Source organism: Felis catus, chromosome D2 (genome assembly GCF_018350175.1).
Source record: "Felis catus isolate Fca126 chromosome D2, F.catus_Fca126_mat1.0, whole genome shotgun sequence".
NCBI classification, from domain to species: Eukaryota; Metazoa; Chordata; class Mammalia; order Carnivora; family Felidae; genus Felis; species Felis catus.
In genome coordinates, this window is record NC_058378.1 from 51,511,420 (window position 1) to 51,530,984 (window position 19,565).

General features: G+C 45.4%; 2 protein-coding genes across 3 annotated transcripts in view; one reads left to right on the top strand and one right to left on the bottom strand.

Moving 5' to 3' along the window:
- Positions 1-417: 417 nt before the first annotated feature.
- Positions 418-2,437, bottom strand: LOC123380847 (basic salivary proline-rich protein 3-like). The gene is made up of 2 exons (XM_045040402.1): positions 1,592-2,437; positions 418-716 (listed from the first exon to the last, which is right to left on the bottom strand). Exons 1-2 carry the CDS (start codon positions 2,040-2,042, stop codon positions 706-708), a joined length of 462 nt encoding a protein of 153 aa, XP_044896337.1. The 5' UTR covers positions 2,043-2,437; the 3' UTR covers positions 418-705.
- Positions 1,540-19,565, top strand: part of PCGF5 (polycomb group ring finger 5) — a 124,761-nt gene continuing 106,735 nt past the window's right edge. The window contains exon 1 of one of the 2 annotated variants that reach the window (XM_023240714.2): positions 1,540-1,664. The gene's annotated coding sequence lies outside the window, so the exon portion shown is untranslated. Of the gene's footprint in view, positions 1,665-2,909; positions 3,053-19,565 lie in introns of those variants that run through there. The other variant, XM_019813534.3, reaches the window with a different exon arrangement.

Here is a 19,565-nt window from a genome sequence, read left to right on the forward strand (position 1 = left end):
CAGGAGTCGGGGAGGCTCTGGGTCTACTTCCCTAGTGTTTGACTGGAGACTGGCAAATCCATACTAGCTGTCAGGGTTGAGGGACTCTTAGCCCCAGGAATTATCTGTAAAATGACTGGGTTCCTGGGCATTCATGTCTATTCCTTCATGATTTACTATATTCACTTTAATCACCTTGAGCTTTAGCTTAGGGAACATCTCAGTTTTACTCCCCCAAGGGTTATCAGGTGCCCATTAAGAGTATAGAGGGCACATAGCTACGTGTGGCGGGGAAAAGACAGAGACACAGGAGAAATGGAGGGCATTCTCGGGTTTTGGAAGTATTTGCTTTTTGCAAGATGAGGTTTGCAGACTATCAGGAGACCCTCTTGATAGAGACTCTCTTGAGTCCTTCCGGCACCAGCAGAGCTGCAGACATTCAGTGACAATTTTATTCTTACAGCCTTCATCTCTCCCATCCCCAGGGCCCTGTTAAAACCAGGCTCCTGTTCTTAAGGAATCCACAGACTGGTTGGGGGCACAGAGTAGGCACATGACTGACCCTCAAGCCAAACTGATGCCGGCCACAAGGGGTGGGTTCTGCACCCGGCTGGTGGAGACTGCACAGAGACGGTAGGAGATGCTAGACAAGCTGTGTCCACGAGGGTTTGACAAGCCGTGGGAGCTTCAGGGTTCTCTGGGTTTGTGGCAGAGAACGGAGCAGGATCAAAATCCATCTGGAAAGAACGGGGGCGCCTAAGGTGTTGTCTGCAGGCAAAGGTTTTGGGGGTGAGGGTTGTCAGTGGAGAGGAGACGGACAAGTGGAGGCCCAGGTGTGGAATACTCTGAGGCTGAGGAATCGGAGGTTGAGGCCATGGGGAGTCATCTGGGATCTTAGGCATCATGAGGCAAGGTCATTTCTGGGATGGCAACTTTGAATGCTGCGTGAGGACAGAATACAAGCCGAGAAGCTGAAGGCCCGGGAGGAAACTGAGCTCCCAGGGATAGCTTACAGAGGAAGGTTCGGCTTGACCATCGCCGAAGGGGCACATTTGAGCTGCTGCTTTCTATCCACTCAAGGGCAAGCTCCCTCCGTCTGTGGTGGGGGGGAAGAAAGTGCCCCTTCTCCAGCTGAATGACACGAAGTCCCCAGCTCAGAAGTTTCGAATTTCTCCTTGCCAAGGTCGGGCCACTACAGGTGGGCGATGGCGAGCCTTGGGCCGACGAGTGGCTCCGCGCCCGCCGCCGGCGGCCGCCGCGGCTCGTCCCCTCCAGGCCCGGGCGCCGCCGCGGGCCGTGCCGGGCAGGGCGCTCCGGGAGCTGCGCGGCGGCTGCTCGAGGAGGCCTGGCGGGCGGCGGCGAGAGGCTGTGCCCCAGTTTGTGTCCAATCAGGGAGTGCGGGCTGTGCCCCGAGCCGGGCAGCAATGCGTAAACAAACCCACGGCAACTCCTCCGCCCCCTCGGCGCGCTCGCCCCGCGCCCGCCGCCGCCGCCGCCGCCGGCTCCGCTCTCCTCGCGCCCGCCCGCCGGGCCGGCCCCCCCGCCCCCGCCCGCGCCGCCCGCACCCCCGCTGCCCCGCCCCGCCCCCGCCGGCGCGGGCTCCCTCACCTACCGCCCCACGCGCGCGCGCTCGCGCACCACGCGCCCCGCGCGGCCCGCCCGGATCGTGGCCTCCCGAGAGCAAGGTAAGGGCGATGCACGGGGACCCGGGCGGCTTCCCCGCCCGGCGCGGCCCGGGGAAGTTTCTGGCGTCGCCGCTTTCCGCTGGGCCGGGGGGTGGAGTGGAGGGGGAGGCCCCCGGCGCCGGGCGAGCCCGGCGGGCGGGAGGGGGCCGCCCGGCGCCCGGGGGTCACAAGTTGCCCAAGCTGACATTGGCGCGGGCTGGCGGGCTGCGCGGCGGGGCGGGCGTGGCGCGGAGAGGGGCTGGAGGCGCGGCGGGGCCGGGCGCGGTGCGGGCGAGGGGAGGGCCCCGAGGAACTTTCTCCTCCCCGGAGGGGCTCCTTCCAGCCCCGGCCGCGGCCCCGCCTCGGGAGCAGCCGGCTCCCGGGCTGGAGGGAGACCATGAAATGTGTTTGAAGAAGCTGACGCAGTTTGTGACGCTCGCGGCTTCCTGACGGGGACCGGCAGGAGCGGCGCCTTCTGCGAGGAGGGACGAGCCGGGGCGGTGCTCGGGCCCTTCCCCCCCGCCCCGGAGCCGCGCGCCCGGGCGCCTAGTTCGGGGGCCGCGGGCTCGGGGGGCGAGCATCTAGCCCCGGCCGCGAGACGGGCCCCGGCAGCGCGCGTCGCTTCCGTTTTGATTAGCTCGGGTTATTATATAAGATGTCACGGAGAGGGAAGGGGCGAGCGGGAGGCGCGTTGGCGAGGGAGCGTCGGCCTTCGTCGAGTGGCGGGGAGGGGCGGGAGGCAGGGCCGGGCGGGGACCCACCTGTGCGCCCTCCGCGCCCCCTGCGGGCGCAGCCGACGCGCGTGCAGAGGTGGGGGGGTGCCGGGGGCCCGGGAGGCGGGCGGGGGGCCCAGGGGGCGGGCGGACGTACCCGCCGCTCCCCTCCCGGCCCCGGGAACGGTCGGGCAGCGGCCGAAACGTGCCGTTTCCTCCCCGCCGCCTCGCCTGGGTCTACACGTTTCTGGCTCCGGGCATTCGTACTTTGAAACATTTGTTTAATATTAAGGAAGCTGCGTGTGCGGCCGTCATAGTACGCCCGGAACGTGTGGCCGTGAGCTCCAGGGCGGTGAATGAATCATCGCCCGCGGACCCGGGCGCCGATGATTCATGCGGGGTACACACGCGCGCGTACTCGCAGTGTGCCTCCGACCCGGGGACAGCGGCCCTTCTGCAGCGATGACGCCTGGAGGGGCGGGGGAGAGTTCATGCAAAAGAGCGGCGGCTTGTTTTTTGCCCCTGCCTCAATGTGTGGGAACTTTGGGGTGTCAGGTTCCCCAGATTTCCCGAAACTCGTTTCCCATTCTTGGAAAGGTTACAGGATTCCACCTGGCTGCATTAATGAGTCGGCGGAGGAGCGCTGATTCGCTGCAAGGCTGGGTCCTGTCTCATTCAGAATTTGGATGGTGTCAGGTGAGGTACTGGGTTCTGAAGGAGTCCTTCTAGTAATTGCCTGTACTTAAGTACCGCTAAAGTAATTAGCACAAACTTGAAAAGTTGGTGGATCTTAAAAGAAAAACAAATGGCCCCTAAGTAGAAGTCCCAGTTAAAGATTTAGGCTTTGGGTTTTTTTTTTTTGTTTTGTTTTGTTTTGTTTTTAAGGCAAACCAAAAAGGAACTTAGTTTGCCGTTAATACAGAACTTTGAACCACTGTGACCACCCTTAAAGACTGACTTGACTCATTCCCACCTCATTCCACATTTGTAGGATTAAGAGTAAAGTTTTCTTAGCGTTCAGGACTCACGTCCTGAATGTACTCAGCAAGGCCCTGTTGATCATCTTAAATAGCTTCTCACCCCTCACCCCAGGAACCACACCCAATCCTATTTTATTTTCTCCATAGCACTTCATCGCTATCTGAAGTGGTTTTGTTTAGGTATTCTTTAAGTCCTGTCTCTTTGCACTAGAGTGTAACCTCCACTGTGGCAGGGATTTTTGCCTGTTTTGCTCACCGCTGTAACTCTAGCACCTAGCACAGTACCTGGCATATATTAGGCACTCAGTATTTGACGAATGAACAAATTCTCTTTCCTCATTTCTTGGTAGGGCTATCTTTGACAGTTAAAAGTCAATGCCTTTTATGAGCAAGGCACTGAGATGGTACAGTTTTTTTTTTTTTCCTTCCAGTTTTCTTTTGGTTGATTCATTTCCTCCTCTGTGCTTGTTTAACTGATGGCACAAGATGCGTTTGAGCATCACATCCTAAGATGCTGAGTGTGAAGAAAGATAAGGCACAGGGAGCCTTGTCAAGAGAAAGCATATTACTGTATAAGACTGGGTGCTTAAAAACATTACCTGGGCTAATTGAAAACAAGTGCAGGATATTGAAACAGAATCAACAAGGTCAAGTTCCCAAAGGCCTATATGTTTTAAAACTCATATTTTAAATACCCATAGTTCTATATTCCTCCCTCCCCGCTGTTTTCACCAACTTCAGCATTAGCTGAAGCTTGGGAAGGTCCATCGGAAGTAGCACTTAATATGAAGTCTCAGTTTAACTAAGTGAATACAAGAGGCCGTATCTCTCTTCTTTGTTGTCGTTAATGTCAATAACTCTACAGAAGAGTAGATGGAAGGAGAAGATACTTAAAATTATATTTTAAACATCTTAAATGTATTATAAAGAAAGCTATAATCAGGCAATGATGTAATGGAAGAATTCAAATGTAGTGTACCCTCCTTGGAGGGTAAACTTTAGTATACTTTTTATTATTATAAATGATAAACTTTGGAAGGATATTAGTCAGCTTTACTCTTGTAGCAATGTTTTTAGAACTCGGTACTCCCAAAGTTAAAGAGGAGTGGGCATCCAGTAGGTCCCTTTCCCTGACAGTAGTTGTGATCGCTTTCAAAAGTGTAATCTAATTTCAAGAGTAAGCTGGGCAATAATAGAAATTTAAAACTAGAAGCGACCTTGAGACTACTTAGCACAATTCATTCCTTTGTACCAGTCCCTTTGCTGAGGAAACTGAGACACAGCGAGAAGACTTGCCAAGGCTGCAGAGCAGGGATTAGAACTTAAGTGTCTTGACTTCTTGTGGGAAGTCCCTAAATTAACCAGAGCTCCCCTAAGTAGGGGAGGAGAGGTTCCTACCATTAATCCATTGACTGCCTGTTGCCTGTAAACTCTCCAAGTAAAACTGTTTCGTCTTCAACTTTGTGCCCTCCCATGTGCCTTGGACATCTAGGAGCTCAAAAATACTTGCTGAATGTGGTTGGGCAAATGTATTTTAAGTCAAGGAATGTACTTATGAATTGAAAAAGCAGGAAAACATATCTCTCTTCCAGATTGGGGAAGTTTTTTGACAAGAGTCAGGATGTTGGCAGTTATTAACCTTAGAACTTTCATAGTAATGAAGCTATTATTTAATTTTCATGCCTCCAGTTTCAAACAAAATGACTTACAACTTCTAAGTATGTGTGCTTGCTTAGTTGGCATAATTATTCACTGGAGAAACAGTAGGACAGGAGTCAAGACATATGGTAGGTCTTGCCTCTGCCACAGTGTCCAATTAGAAAAGCCTAGACTTGACAGCCAGATAGAATTAGGGCTGAAGCTCAACTCTGCCCCTAATAAGCAGGGCCCTCTGTAGCAACTTACTTCACTTTTCTTGAGCATTCTCTCATCTTCTAAGGGGGTAGTACCACCTCCCTCGAAGGATTGTCATGGGGCTGGATAGCATTTGTAAAATGTCTGATGTACACTAGGTCCTTAATAAATGGAATGGCTACAATTATGACTTCTGATTTATGTGACCATGGGAACAGCTTCCTCTCTCAAAACTTTTATTTTCTCAACTGGAGCCTTGGTAGCTGGGATAGGACAAGGGCAGGGGGAGGTGTGGTTTGGGGAGGAATTAAATGTTCTCTAAGATCTGGTCTATCTCTGTACCTGTCTGTAGTTTAAGGAAACAATAAAGAATGCACAATTCTCCTGCAAAGTTAGTAAAATGATTCATATATCCTTGATCTAACATTCATGTATCCTTGAACCAACAGCAGAAATGGTTTGTTTCTAGGCCTTCCTAAGAATTTGGCATAATTAACTTTGATGATATTAAATACGTTTTCATTCTTTTACATGATATATGATGGATACCAAGTTAACTTGAATATTTCAGCCTCTCAGCTTACTATATGTAAAGCAGTATAAAGAGTATACAGGTTAATCAGGCCTTGGCACCCTTTCCTTGAGAGGTTTGAGAGTCATGCAAGGAGCATAGGAGAGGTAACCAAAGGCTGTATCACATGGAAGAACGGTGGGAGAGGCACAAAGAAAATTATTTGTGATTTCAGAGAAGGAAAAACTTAAATAAGACCGAATTCAGGCATCCTGAGCAAGGCCTTAAACAATTAGGAAGACTTCAGCTGGCAGAGAGGTGGGAACCAGCCTATACTAAGACCTGAATAAAAGGATGTAGGAGCATATCCAGAAATGGAGAGGGACATGCTTACGCTGAAGGGTGAGGAACCTGGAGGCAGGATAGTCGGCCAGAAGGCTGCATGGCAAGGCTAGGACCCTGCTGTGATGGTCTTGAATGCTGGGCTAAGGAGCCCATTTTGCAGGCAGAATATCACCATCAAAGGTATTTTAAGGTGGGGGAGGTGATGTGATTAAAGCTATGCTTTAAGAAAATTTATCTGAATCAGAGGAGCCACGGGCAGTCCAGTTAGGCAGCTATTAAAATACTCTCCAGAAGAGAAGCAACAGAGAATATAAGTTAGGGTGGGAGCAGGTGGGTTGGGTGTGACACCATAGAAGTGAATGCGACAGGACTGGTTGACTAATTACATGAGGGAGTTGAGGGACAAATGAAAGATGGAAGCGGAGGGACTGGATGGCAATGGCAGGAATTGAAATAGTCAAGAAGAACCACTAGTAAAGGCACCTGCTAGTAGTAGAATGCAACCAATAAGTGTTTGTCTCATGAATGGAAGTGGCGATAAGTTTGCATTTGGATATGTTCACATTTGTGTGCCTGTGGACCATTGCAAATAGAGGAAGATTTGGGGCATCCTTGTGAAGGGATTAAGTTCTGAGAAGGGTTCACAGTGTGGGTGAGAAGGCCAGGGCAGAGCCTTGGAAAACCAGTATTTGTGTGCTTGGAGGGAGACAGAAAGAGGCTGTCAGGATGCTGAGAAGAGGGAAGCAAGAGAACAAGGAAAGGACTGGGTCAGGAAAGGTGAGAGAGGAAGATTGGCGGAGGCTGATAAGGTTGGAAGGTGGAGGATCAAAGACTGGGAAGAAGCCATTGGACTCATCTGGGAGACCATTGTCAGCAGCCTTTGAGGATGGAGTCAGTAGGGCAGTGGAGATAAGTCAGAGATAAGTCGCCAGATAGATGCCTGAGGGGTCCCTGAATGGGAAGGAAATGGAGTGAGCGTAAACTGTGATTGCACTGTGAAAATCTGAGAGGTCAGTGACTAAAAAGCATAAGAAAAGCCTGAGAGTGTGGTGGCTGTCCAGTGGAGAGGGAGGGACTGAAGATCAGGAGAGGGAGTGGGAAGGTGATTCCTGCACCAGGCCCTCCACAAGTAGTCGGGGGGGGGGGGGGGCGGTGGTAGGAGCAAGAGACAGTGGCTGTATGTCCGTATCACCCAGGACAGTCTCGGTTCACACCTTTACCCCAGTTTATTTATAGGATAATGTTTGGATAGATACTACAAATACCTGGACAAATGATCCTCACTTTCATTCTACAAGAAGGTCCTTTTTTGAAAAATAAATCATTTGATTGCCCAGGTCATGGCACAGATAATTGTTCATGGAAAAACAGATGTGACCTAGAGGGGAAAAGAGGTTACATAAAGGCAAAAAGATTTAGAAAGGGAAGTTGGGAGCTGGGAGGGAGGGTGGCTGGATCCGAAATGGATCCATTGCCTTCTGTTGGGAAGTAAGAGCAACAACAGAGGAGGTCAAAGTAAGTTGATTTGGTCAAAGTAAGTTGGGAGTGAGGGGTAAAGTTGGGAGAGGGGGAAGGGGAAGAGCTTGGAGTAGCTGCACATCTGAGCACCATAGGGAGCCAGAGGTGGCTGGGCCTGACCAGTGGTAGAAGGAATCTTCCCCATCTCCCTGACTCTCTCCAGCAGTGCTCAGAGAATTGGAAGTGGTGATATGAGTATCACTGGCACTGCCAATTCCATCTGGGCCCTCGGTGAAGTAGAGAGGCACAGGAGACTGGCACAGACAGTCTGGGACAGTGGGCAACAGGAGAATGGAATGGGTTAAAGGGTAGCGGCTGGTTCAGCAGGGAAGGGGGGAGGGAGACATAAGAGAGGATGTGCAGGGGGTGGTTGTGTGGCTGGTGGCAGAGGGCACGGGGAACTTTTAGAGTGTCTTGTCGCTATGCGGGGATCAGTTCTGAGTGATGATGTACATTCAGAATGTCACTGAGCTTGAGAAGGGTGAGGTGCCCCAGCCATGAGGTGGAAGGTCATTGACCTTCAGGAACTGTGAGGCCCAGGTATACAATGTCAACGTCTGCTTTTAAAATCCCAGAATACATTTATTAAAGCCTTTTCTGCCCTTTAGAGTTGGAAAGTACCCTAAAAAATAGGGAAGTTATCCCTTCCTTCAAAAGATGAGGAAGCTAAAGTCTTTCAAAGGCTAGAAAGATTGTGTCTTGCCCCAGATCACGGACGTGTGTGGAAGGGTTGGCTCTGGGAGGAACCAGAATCCCTAAATCTCAGTTTAATATTGCCCTCTAGGGCAGAAGTAATTAAAGTATCCACCGAACAACACCTTAGAAAGCTTCCTCACCACTCAGTTTGCTTACATACTGCTGTTAAAACACCAGTGTTTGTGGACACAAGAACCCACTGAGATCTGTGGGATCAGGTCCATGTCCTCTGACCTCTAACCCGAAGGCAGTGGTGGTGTCTTTGAGGAGGACCCATGGAAAGCACCAGCCCTTCCCCACTAATTAAAAAACAGATACACGCCTCAGCAGGTAGACAAAATATTTGCTTCATTATTGATGAAGGCTAGATGGGAAGACATAGTGTGGTGTGAAGGAGAACATGGTCTTGTGCAACCTCCACCTGGTGTAGGCTTTGGAACAAAATTTGAGGCTGCAGAGCAGAACTACCCAGGTTCCTGCCTTTCACTGTCCAGCTAGAGAAACAGAGAAAGAAGCTGAATCTCTTATGCTTAATATCTTTTGTAGAAAAACTCCGTCCATTTGAAAACTGAGAAACGGTTGTCACATACTAACCAAATGAACTGTTCCACCTCTATGGGGAGGAATATGGTGTAGGGTGAGAAGATGGGGGTGGACAGGGAATATCCTTCCTTTGGAAACCTTGTGAATGGGAAAGAGATGTTCCCTTTGAACATGAGGTTATTAACCACTCGTAGGTTTCTTATTTGCATTTGAGTTAAAGTAACTTCTGAGGCAGCAGGTGCATTTTTATACTAACTAGAAGTAAGTGAAATAACTAAGAACCACCCTTCATTTATCAGTTTCACAGCCATACCTGGTGGATCTCTGCTTCCTCCCTGGGGATCTCAGGAAACTCACAGACAGCAGAGCAGAGACCATCAGCTTTGATATCCTGTTTTTAAATTCAGAACTTTGGAAAAGTGGAAAGTTCTTTCTCCTCGTAAAGTGTTAAAGGAGCCCTTAACTGGACATAAAGCACTTGGAATTAGTGCTAATTCCATCACTATTAGTAACCTTACTAATTAACTGTTAAGTTCCTCAGTTTCTTCATCTGACAATAACTATTGAAATTTGGGGAAACTCCAGTTTAGGCACTTAAGGTAAATCATGATGACTTTTCTCCCTTTTCCATGTCAGTGTGCATGATAATTTTAGACAAGTAAGATTATAGCACGGTGTTTCATGACAAATGAAATTTGACTTCTTATCCATTTCTCTTTTAACTGTTAAAAAAGTAATTTTTATTACAAAACATATCACATGAAACTTTTGAAATGTAAAATGTACAGTTCGATAAATTATTAACAAGTGAACATCCATGTAACTACCAACCAGCTCGAGAAATAGAACAATTTAATTTTTCCCCCTATCAGAACCTTTTTTGTTAGATGCTTGGTTTTCTTTCCAGGGCTGTCATAAGTAGTAGCAGGGGCAATATGTGCTCCTTTAAAAAAAATTTTTTTTAATGTGTATTTATTTTTGAGAGAGAGAGAGAGAGAGAGAGAGAGAGAGAGAGAGAGAGAGCGCACAAGTGGGGAAGGGAACGAAAGAGGGAGACACAGAATCCAAAGCAGGCTCCAGGCTCTGTGCTGTCAGCAAACAGCCCGATGTGGGGCTCGAACTCACGAACTGTGAGACCATGACCTGAGCCGAAGTCAGACACTTAACTGACTGAGCCACCCAGGTGCCCCAATATGTCTCCTTTGGAGTGGAATTAGATAAAAAATGCAATGTTGGTATTTTACCCTATAGTAATTTCTTATTTCTATAACTATGAATTTAGTGTTTAGGACAAGTCCTGGGTTTTCAGCCTAAAGATAAAAATCTTCAGGTTAAGAGTCTTCAGATTTGTGTCTTTGGGATGAGAGTGAAGAAAATGTGATCATTTGGTTGTGGAAAAGTTCTCATACTTAATTATTTTTTAAACTTTCTGATCATCCCTCCTTTGCCTGTCTTTAGAAGCCAGACAGCAAAGATTCCAGTATTTCGGATGACTGACAGTAGTCAAGGTCTTCCTGGAAAATACCTGACCATTGAGGCAAATACCTTTCAATTCAGGTCACCATAGGCTAGATTTGAAGTCACAAGAAGGAGTTAACGAAAACAGCTTTATTGCCGGAAATATCTATATTTTCTTTGTTCAATTATAATCTAGTATTTAGAATTCTGCTGGTTTGAGACTAAATTAATGAGTCCATAAATAAAAACTTTTTTACGGTAACCAGGGGTGCCTAGGCAGCTCAGTCAGTTAAGTGTCCAAGTCTTGATTTCGGCTCAGGTCATGATCTCAAGATTCAGTTCGGGGGACTGACCTCCAAGTCAGGCTCTGCATTAACATCGTGGAGCCTGCTTGGGATTCTCTCACTCCTTCTTTCTCTGCCCCCCTCCTTCTTGCATGGGCACTCATGCTCTCTTTCCCTCTCTCAAAAATAAATAAACTTAAAAAAAAAAAGTCTCAGGGCACCTGGGTGGCTCAGTTGGTTAAGCCTCTGACTTTGACTCAGGTCATGAGCTCGTGGTTTGTGGGTTTGAGCCCTGCATCAGGCTCTGTGCTGACAGCTCAGAGCCTGGAGCCTGCTTCAGATTCTGTGTCTCCCTCTCTCTCTGCCCCTCCCCTGCTCAGATGCTCTCTTGCGCTCTCGCTCTCTCTCTCTCTCTCTCTCTCTCTCTCTCTCTCCCCCTCCCTGCCTCTTAAAAATAAATAAACATTTAAAAACAAAAAGTCTTTTGTGGCATCCAGAAAAGGATTCTCTCGGATAAGGTTTCCTTATGACTAAAAAAAGAAAATGATGATAAACGTTAATTGGAAAAATATCTTAGGTGATCTGGTGTATGTATAAAAACAAAAGCTATGGGTGTTTGAAAATTGGTAAAAAAAAAAAAAAAAAAAAAAAGCTCATCTTTTGGGGCAGTTTCTGTGGTTGTAAGATTTGGATATGGCAGCTTTGGGTTAGAATTTGGTGGCCTGAACATGTGTTTAGTGTCAGTCCTGCCAAAACACCACTGTAATGATGGGGAACACAAGAGGCAACAGCAGATGGGCAACACCAACAAGTTTTTGGAGGATGAAAAGCAAACAGACCTGTGGCAACGGACTTAGTGCAGTGGAGAAAGTTGGTACTCAAGTGCCCTGAAAGGAATTTGGGAGTAGATCCTGGGAAGAAACAGCCAGTTAATCTCCCAGAATCCCAGAAAGCCTCTGGAATGAGAGGCTCTGGAACGGGGTGATTGCAAGCCTGTGAAAGGAACCAGAGCCGCAGGTGACTTTCCCCATCCTGTGCGGTAAGATGAAATCCTTGCTGGACGCTGGACATTTGTCTCTGGAGAAGCTGAAGTAAATTAGCGGTTTTGGATTTAGAGATACCAGGCAAAAAAGAGGATAAGGGTGAAATGCTCAATGAAAACAGACGAATGTAATGAAATTCAGCATACTAAGCAGTGAGACCCTATGCTCTTTTTCCCCCTGCCCAGTCCTAGGAGAGCAAGGTGATGACCAACCCAGGTAGGATATTGAAGGACTCTTCTCTGGATGTAAAGAACAGCCCTAGGGAAAAGACCTACGGTACAGGTACCGACATCTGAGGCCTCACGATGAAAACACTGACTTACTACCCAGTGTTCCTAAAGTGAACCCACCAGGCAACAACCCTCTTCCCTCAACTCCATGAGTCTGCAACTTGCAACCAGCTTTTTAGGACCTTACTCTTGAATCCAATTAGACTATATATTCTCTTACTAGTATGATGTAATGCCTGCTGAACGGATCCTCTCATTGTATCTCTTCTGTTTTTCTATCGTTTTGCTTTTATTTCAGCTTTATCTTCTCCTTCCAATGATTTTTTTTTGCCATCTGATTTTTAATTTCTAATATCTGTTTCTTATTCTCTGATGATTATTTTGTACAGCCTCATTCTTATTTTATGATTTATAGGTGGATTTAGGAATATGAAATTAAATATCTGAAGAGATAGCTAGAAGTTTTAAATGTAGTTTACCTTTAGGAAGTGGGTTTGGGGGTGACGAAGAGGGAAGACAGGCTACTGTTGTACTTTCATTTTAAACATGGTAGTAGTATATGAATTTTAAAGTAATCTATATGAGATGGACAGAAATGAAATTAGTTTTTTTTTAAATGTTTATTTAATTTTGAGAGAGAGAGCGAGCAGGAGAGGGGCAGAGAGAGAGGGAGACACAGAATCCAAAGCAGGCTCTAGGCTCTGAGCTGTCAGCACAGACCCCGATGCAGGGCTCGAACTCATGAACCGCGAGATCATGACCTGAGCCAAAGTCGGATGTTTAACCAACTGAGCCACCCAGATGCCCCAGACAGAAATAAAATCGGTAAGAAAAAACTAGTGTGATGCCAGTAAGTGGATTAGGGAATGATTTACATGTATCCAGAGGTTAAAAAAGATAAATATTAAAGGTTAAGAAGTGATGTTTTGATGTTGGAATCCCCCATCACAACTGGGATTCCAGCCCTCGGTCTGTCTCAGAATCATTTGAGGGAGCTTTCAGAAACTCACATGATTCCCTTTAACCCAAGATTCTTATTTATTTGGCTTTGGGTGGACCCCTGGGAAGGAGACATTTTTAAAAGAACTCCAGCAGCTTCTGATACGTGGCTCAGGCTAACTCCTAGTCAAATAGTTTAAACACCTTTGTTGCTTTCTTCAGTGTTTCTTGTATTCTTCTTATTCTCTCTCTGTCTCTCTGCTTCTGCTTCTGCTTCAAGTCAGATCTTCCCTCTCTCCCAGTTCTGAATTGATACGGTCTATTTTAGGTCAGAAGAGTAGGAGGAAAGAAAGGGAGACATGGGAGAGGTCATTTGGATGACTATAAGTAATGAGAGTGGCTGCACACAGAGCCAATATTTATTTCCTTTCGTTTTGTAGAAACTACTTAAATTGATGACCTTATCTTGAATTTCCTATGGAGTAATTTTGGAGCTCAACTTGAAGTAAACTTGAACTTAATAGCATTTTGTTATTTCTGTACCTTTAGTGTTGCCTTTTGGGGGTAAATCAGCTGCACCTTCAGGTTCCCCTCAAGTTCTTTTACCTCCCTTGGGTTTTGCCCCTGCCTCTCCCAGCTGTGGTCTACCAGATGTTCACCAATGGCAGCATTTCCATTTCGCACCTGGAATCAACAGTAATTTTCATGGCTCTCTAGTTTTCTGTGAGGGAATTCTTAGAAGAGTGGTTAGCAAGCAAGAGATGAAGGAATGTAAAAATTACATAATTTCCCAAGGGTGGAGGTCTTGTTGCTTTGGATCTTTGACTACAGAGGATTTGTGTATGTAAAAGAAGAAACGTTTGTTGTGTGGAGGAGAGAAACATTTCAGACTCCAGGGAGAAACTTAAAAAAAAAAAAAAACCTGACTAACTTGAAGTTTATAAAAATATCAGTAATTACAGAGAGTTGAGGTTTCCTTTGTACCTTTCCCCAGTCCTACTCCCTGCCTCCCTGGACTCAACCACTCCTGTGAATCGGGTGTGTCCGTGACTTACTTGTCATTTCACATCAAGTAAGTCGTCAAGTAACGTCACATCAAGTAAGGCGTTTCATGCACTGCTCCATAGAGTGGTAGGACTTACATCTAGCATTCTGTCCAGTGTAGAGAGCTTTTTAGCTGGTGTCTGAGGGATCACTTCACATTTAGTACATTTATACAGCTAGGCCAAAGAATGATCTTTAAGGTGAGGGATGGGTCCATCTCATCAATAAGTCTTATTTAGAGCTTGCCCACTTGATGCAAGACTTCTAGACTAGGGCTTCTCACACTTGACCGTGTACACACGTCACTGTGGATGGCATTACATTGCAGACTCCAATTCAGTTGATCTCAAGTGGGGCCTGAGCTTCTGCATGTCTAATCAGCTCCCAGGGGATGCCACTGGTCTGCAGACCACAGGTAGAGAAGCAAGATCCTGGCTAGTGGTTCTCAGCCCTCATTGCTCATGAGGATCACCTGGGTGCCTTTTGGACCTATCCTTAGTGATTCTGAATTGACTGGTCTACGGTGGGGCCCTGACATGATATACACGTGTGTGTGTCCACGTGTAGTTTAACTCCCCAAGTGACACTAATGTGCAAATAGGGTTGAGAACCACTGTTAGAAGTTCTGCCCACCTTTGCTGTGACTCATGGGTAACGATCTTCATGGATAGACTTTTGTAGCAATCTGGGAAGCACCTTAAATAGCCTTTATGAGGTAGATTCACTTGCTTTGTGGATACAGTCCATGAAGAAGAGATTCCTCTTGGATTGCTAGGTTCCTGAAGATAAGGTGGAGGTGCCTATCAGAGGAGGACATATCTAGGAAGAAAAAAAAGTGGTCTTTTCATCGAAATCCAGTTGTCACCTGATACCAAAATGATATTTGAAGTGATGAACAAATGCAAAGTTGGGGTCTCTTCATTTAGCGGATCTTTCTGTTTTCTACATCCTTTCAGTAAGAGATTGGGGAAAAGTATGTTATAAACTTTGATGCTTTGTGTTTTCTTCAGAGAAGTCTATAAATTTACTTCTTACTATTTCTATGTATATGTTTGTCTATAAATATATGTACTTGCAAAGTTCCTGCATAGCCAGAATTCTAGTATGTATTTATATTTTTCCTTTGCCAATTATTTAGAAAAATTTAGAGTATTTTCTATGCATTTACTTTTAGGTCCTAATTTGTCCTAAAAAATTCAGTGACGGCATTCTGATGAAGGGACTGTTATTCTCAGGAGCTTCCAATGCTAATGGCAGATTAATGATTCAGTTTCCTCATAACTCATAGGCCTTAGCCCAGTTCAAATTTTGTTGTTTTATTATTATTACAAGGATGATCCTAGAAGCAAATAATATAGTTTTATGTACTTTAAAATTATGTGATTACAATTTCTTGGAAACAATAAACCCACTTTAAAACCAGTGGGTTAAAGTTAAATATAATTGTGCTGCTGAAACTTTGGAATCCTCTCCTCTACCTCCCCACCATTCAATCATAAAGTAGGCCTTTGATTTTATTTCCTTAACATTACCTTGTCTGCTTCACAGCTCCTGACTTCAGTCAGATTGTCATTACTTCTCATTCACCTTAATTTCCTCCCTGGACCTCACTCCCTCGAGTCTTGCCCCTTTCTCTCTCGTGGAGGTAAATCTATGGGTCTCCTTTGTCTGAGGATAAAGTTCAAATCTCCAGAGTGTCATGTAGAGCCTCTGACCTGGCCCTCCCCTTTCTCTGCCCTCATCCCCTGTCACTTCTCTGGATGGCAGTGTATGCATTCCTTAACTGAGTTTGAGGACTGGGGAGGAAGTATTGGAGGCTTGAAGAGAAAGGGAAAGGCATGAACGAGTGGTTTAGGAGAGGGGGACAGGAGATGGCATGAGGGCCATGAGGTGTGGTTGCTGACAGGGGATGATGGACATAGACTGAGACCAGTTAGCCTACAGCTGCAGGGTTCCAGATGCACAGGAAGTGGCACCTTGACTAAGCCATTCTACTTTTTGTCTCTGTATTTGTGCATGCCGGGTCCTCCATCTAAAATACTCCTCGTATCTTCATTACCCAGAACAATCTTTCTCCTCCTTTGAGAAACCCCAGTGAATAGTATTCTCCTTTTTCCAGATATTCTCCCTTCATTCCCATGGTATTTGATCATCGTCCTCCATTTTTCCCCCACTGTTCCCTTGACCAGTCCCTGTTAATTGCACTTACTACGCCACCTGCTCATACCTGGGTCTACTGGGCTGTGAGCTCAGCAAGGGCAGGGACACAGTCTTCTGAGATTCCAATTCGTAACACAGTGCCTGGCACATAGTAGACACGTATAATAAATGCTGGATGAATTCATATAAGCTTTCTCCGTGAAGTCCTACTGGATTGGAGGTCATTTTATTTTTTTAAGATATTTATTTATTTATTTTGAGAGAGAAGAAAGAGCAAGAGAGAGAGGAAGGGGCAGAAAGAGTGAGAGAGAGAGAGAGAGAGAGAGAGAGAGAGAGAGAGAGAGAGAATCTGTGGTGACAGCACAGAGCCCGACATGAGGCTCGCCCTCAAAACCATGAGATTATGACCTGAGCCAAGATCAAGAGCTGGATGCTTAACTGACAGAACCGCCCAGGTGCCCTTGGATTGGGGGTCATTTTAAAAATGAATTTCACTTAATAGTAAATGACATGAAATTTTTATTGCCTTAATTTTTAATTGATCTACCTCTACCAAATATCCAAGTTAATAAGATCTGTCCAAATATACACATGTATGTACACATGTGTGTGTATATACACACACACACACACACACACACACACACACACACATGAACTACATAAAAATGGAGGAAAGTTAGAGACCAAAGAGTATGAATAAATATTAAGTAACAGTTCGTAGAGGCCTGTACAATACACATGGCTTATCTGCCCCCTTGGCTAGCAGGGAACAGGTTGAACACATCTGTATTTCAACTTGCGTTGAAGTTACCAGTAGAAAAATGTAGTTTTGAAAAGGTTTTTCCCAATCATGTAGAAACATGGAGATTTTAACTGCCAAAACAATTTCATAGCGTTTGCAAATGAAAAAACCCAGAGAGAAATTAAGAGGTACCTTTTTTCTGAGGTAATGGTTTCACATTTTTCCTTATGAATGAGGGGACTTGAGTTCTGTTGTGATGTGCCATGAAGGGGCCGTGTTGTTGGATGATCTTTACCACCTCTCTAAGCTTCAGTTTCTCCGTGGATAAAATATGAGATTTGGTCTAAATTATTACCAAGGTCATTTTGAATCATCTGTGATTCTGGAAAGTTATGAAACATGGCCTGTAACCATGGTGAGGAAAGTTGATTGGTGATTCCAAAAATAGACTTATTTTCTCCTTCTGTACAACATTGATGCTCTCCCATTGAATAAGTCACTCTGTGTACATTGCCATAATAAACCAGTTTCTTGATGTTTTTTTCTTGATGCCAAGCGCTCAAAAGTGAATGAAAGATTATCTGAAGAAATACCAAACAAGCTCTTGTCTCTTGTTTTAAATATAGATCTGAATTATTATGCTCTTTTGCATTCCTGTTGCAGGTATTCATAAAGCAGAAGGTGGTGATTTGGTAAATTAGAAACTATTTCGCATCAGTTCCTGCTGCCTTTTGTGTTTGTGTGGGAACCTCATTCAAAATATGTCTTGCCTATTCTTCCCTTAAAATACGCACTTTCCTTCATTTTTGCATTTATACTTATAGATGTCCTCAAGGTCTTTGGGTAACAGTTATTTTTCTCTACTAACACGTAGATAATCTCATCAGATACCATTACATTTTCTTCCTGAAGCCCTTTAATATCTTGATATGTAGCATGATAAGCCTGTCCTCAGTGCAGTGATGTGTAGAGGGGCCCTCCTGGACTCACTCTGAGGTTGCAAGGTCTATGGCCATGCCGTGCCCTTCAGGGATTGTCCCCAGGCTGGAGCACTCCACCTGAACTAAGATATCTTGACCTAGTTGGGCTAGGCACAGTGCTGGTAGGCAGAATCTCCCTGTCTGTGAGCATCTGTGCTGGATCCAGCCCTTTGAAGCAGAGAATCAGCTCATTAAATGAACATTTTCAATGCCTAGAGAGATAACAGAAATTTAATTTTCACCATATTCTGTAATAATATATATCCAAAGAATCACATCACTGTCTAGCTCTGTGAGATTAGAGAAGTCATTTACCTTCTCTGAGCCTCAGTTTCCTCCTATAAAGTTTGGATTTGATTTCTAAAATGACTTTGGCTCCAAAATTCTTTTTTTTTTCTTTATAGCTTTGTCATCATCCCTCTAGCCCTAAACTGACTGATGGCAATCTGTATTCTTAAACTCCAGTAAGTCTTAGTCCTTTTTGTGGTGCAGAACAGTTCATTTTTCCACCCACGGGCATTCGTAGAGATTTTTAAAGAGCATCTAGGATGATTTTAGTCCATTTATTTTTTTGTATGGTTTGAGACCAGATGATGTCAACAACTCAGTTGTTTTACTTGTGTACTTAGATACTGGCATAAAAGTAAAACATGCTTATTTTTGTGGAAATAACCAACTTTTTTTTTCAGCAACATTGCTCTGAGAACTGAGTTGGTTAGTGAGAACTGAGCTGTTAGTGAGAACTAGGCTGATTAGATGAGGGAATATTAAGAGAGCAGTTATTTGATACTTACCCATATTCCTCCCCATAAATCAAGAATCTTTGTTCTAATTAGTGTTTTAAAACCATTGAAGCTAAAAACAGTCTGTGGAAGTGGAGTTTGAGAATATTTCAGGATAGAATAAGTTTATTTATTTATTCAAGAAATATTCACTGAGTGCCTACCAGGGACTCTTTGGACTATCAGTGAACCAAACAGAGATCCTTGACCTGATGGAGTTTATTTTCTAGCAAAGGAAGACAGGTAATAATCAATAAGCATAATAAGTATTTGTTATACGGTTTGTTATAAAGTGATAAGAGGTATGGAAAACAGAAAAAGTTGAGTAGGAAAAGGGGAATGAAAGGTGGGTGATGAGTGGAGAGCTGAGTTGCAGTGTAAATACCATGGTCAGGAAAGGAGGTGTGGAGTGCAGAATGGCCCCCAAAGACATCACTCCCTGATTCCTAGAATCTGTAGATGGGTTACATAGCAAAAAGGACTTTCAACCTTTAATTAAAGTTACAGACTTTGCAATATGGAGACCATCCTGGCTATGTGCGTGACCCAATCTACTCAGAGAGCCCTGGAGAGTAGAGTAATGGTTAGAATCAGAGAGATGTAGCTGATGTTGAAACATGAGAGAGACTGAACCCACAGTGCTGGAGGGCAGAGGCATGGAAAGCATGGGAAGGAAGGAGGGAACCTCTAGGAGCAAAGAGCAACCTCCCAGTGATAGTCAGTGAGGACATGGGACCTCAGTACTACAGCTGTAAGAAACTGAATCTGGCCAACAACCTGGAAAATCCTGGAAGCAGATTTTCCTCAGAGCCTTCATAAAGGAATGCAGCCCTGCTGACAACTTAAATTTGGCCTTGTGAGACTCTGTGCAGCAGACTCAGCTGAGCCATGCTGTACCAGAACTTTTGACCTACAGAACTATGAGATAATAAATGAGTGTTGTTTTAAGCCACTGAATCTGTAGTAATTGCTCATGGCAGCAATAGAAAACTAATACAGGGACAAGGAAGTTAGCCAGGCTGGGAAAAGAATCTTCCAGGCAGAGGGAACAATGAGAGCCAAGTGCTAACGTGAGGTCCGCTTGGGGTGGTAGAGGC

Excerpts from the sequence above, each read along its gene's own strand:
- LOC123380847 (XM_045040402.1), bottom strand. The coding sequence starts at position 2,042 with ATGGTCTCCCTCCAGCCCGGGAGCCGGCTGCTCCCGAGGCGGGGCCGC.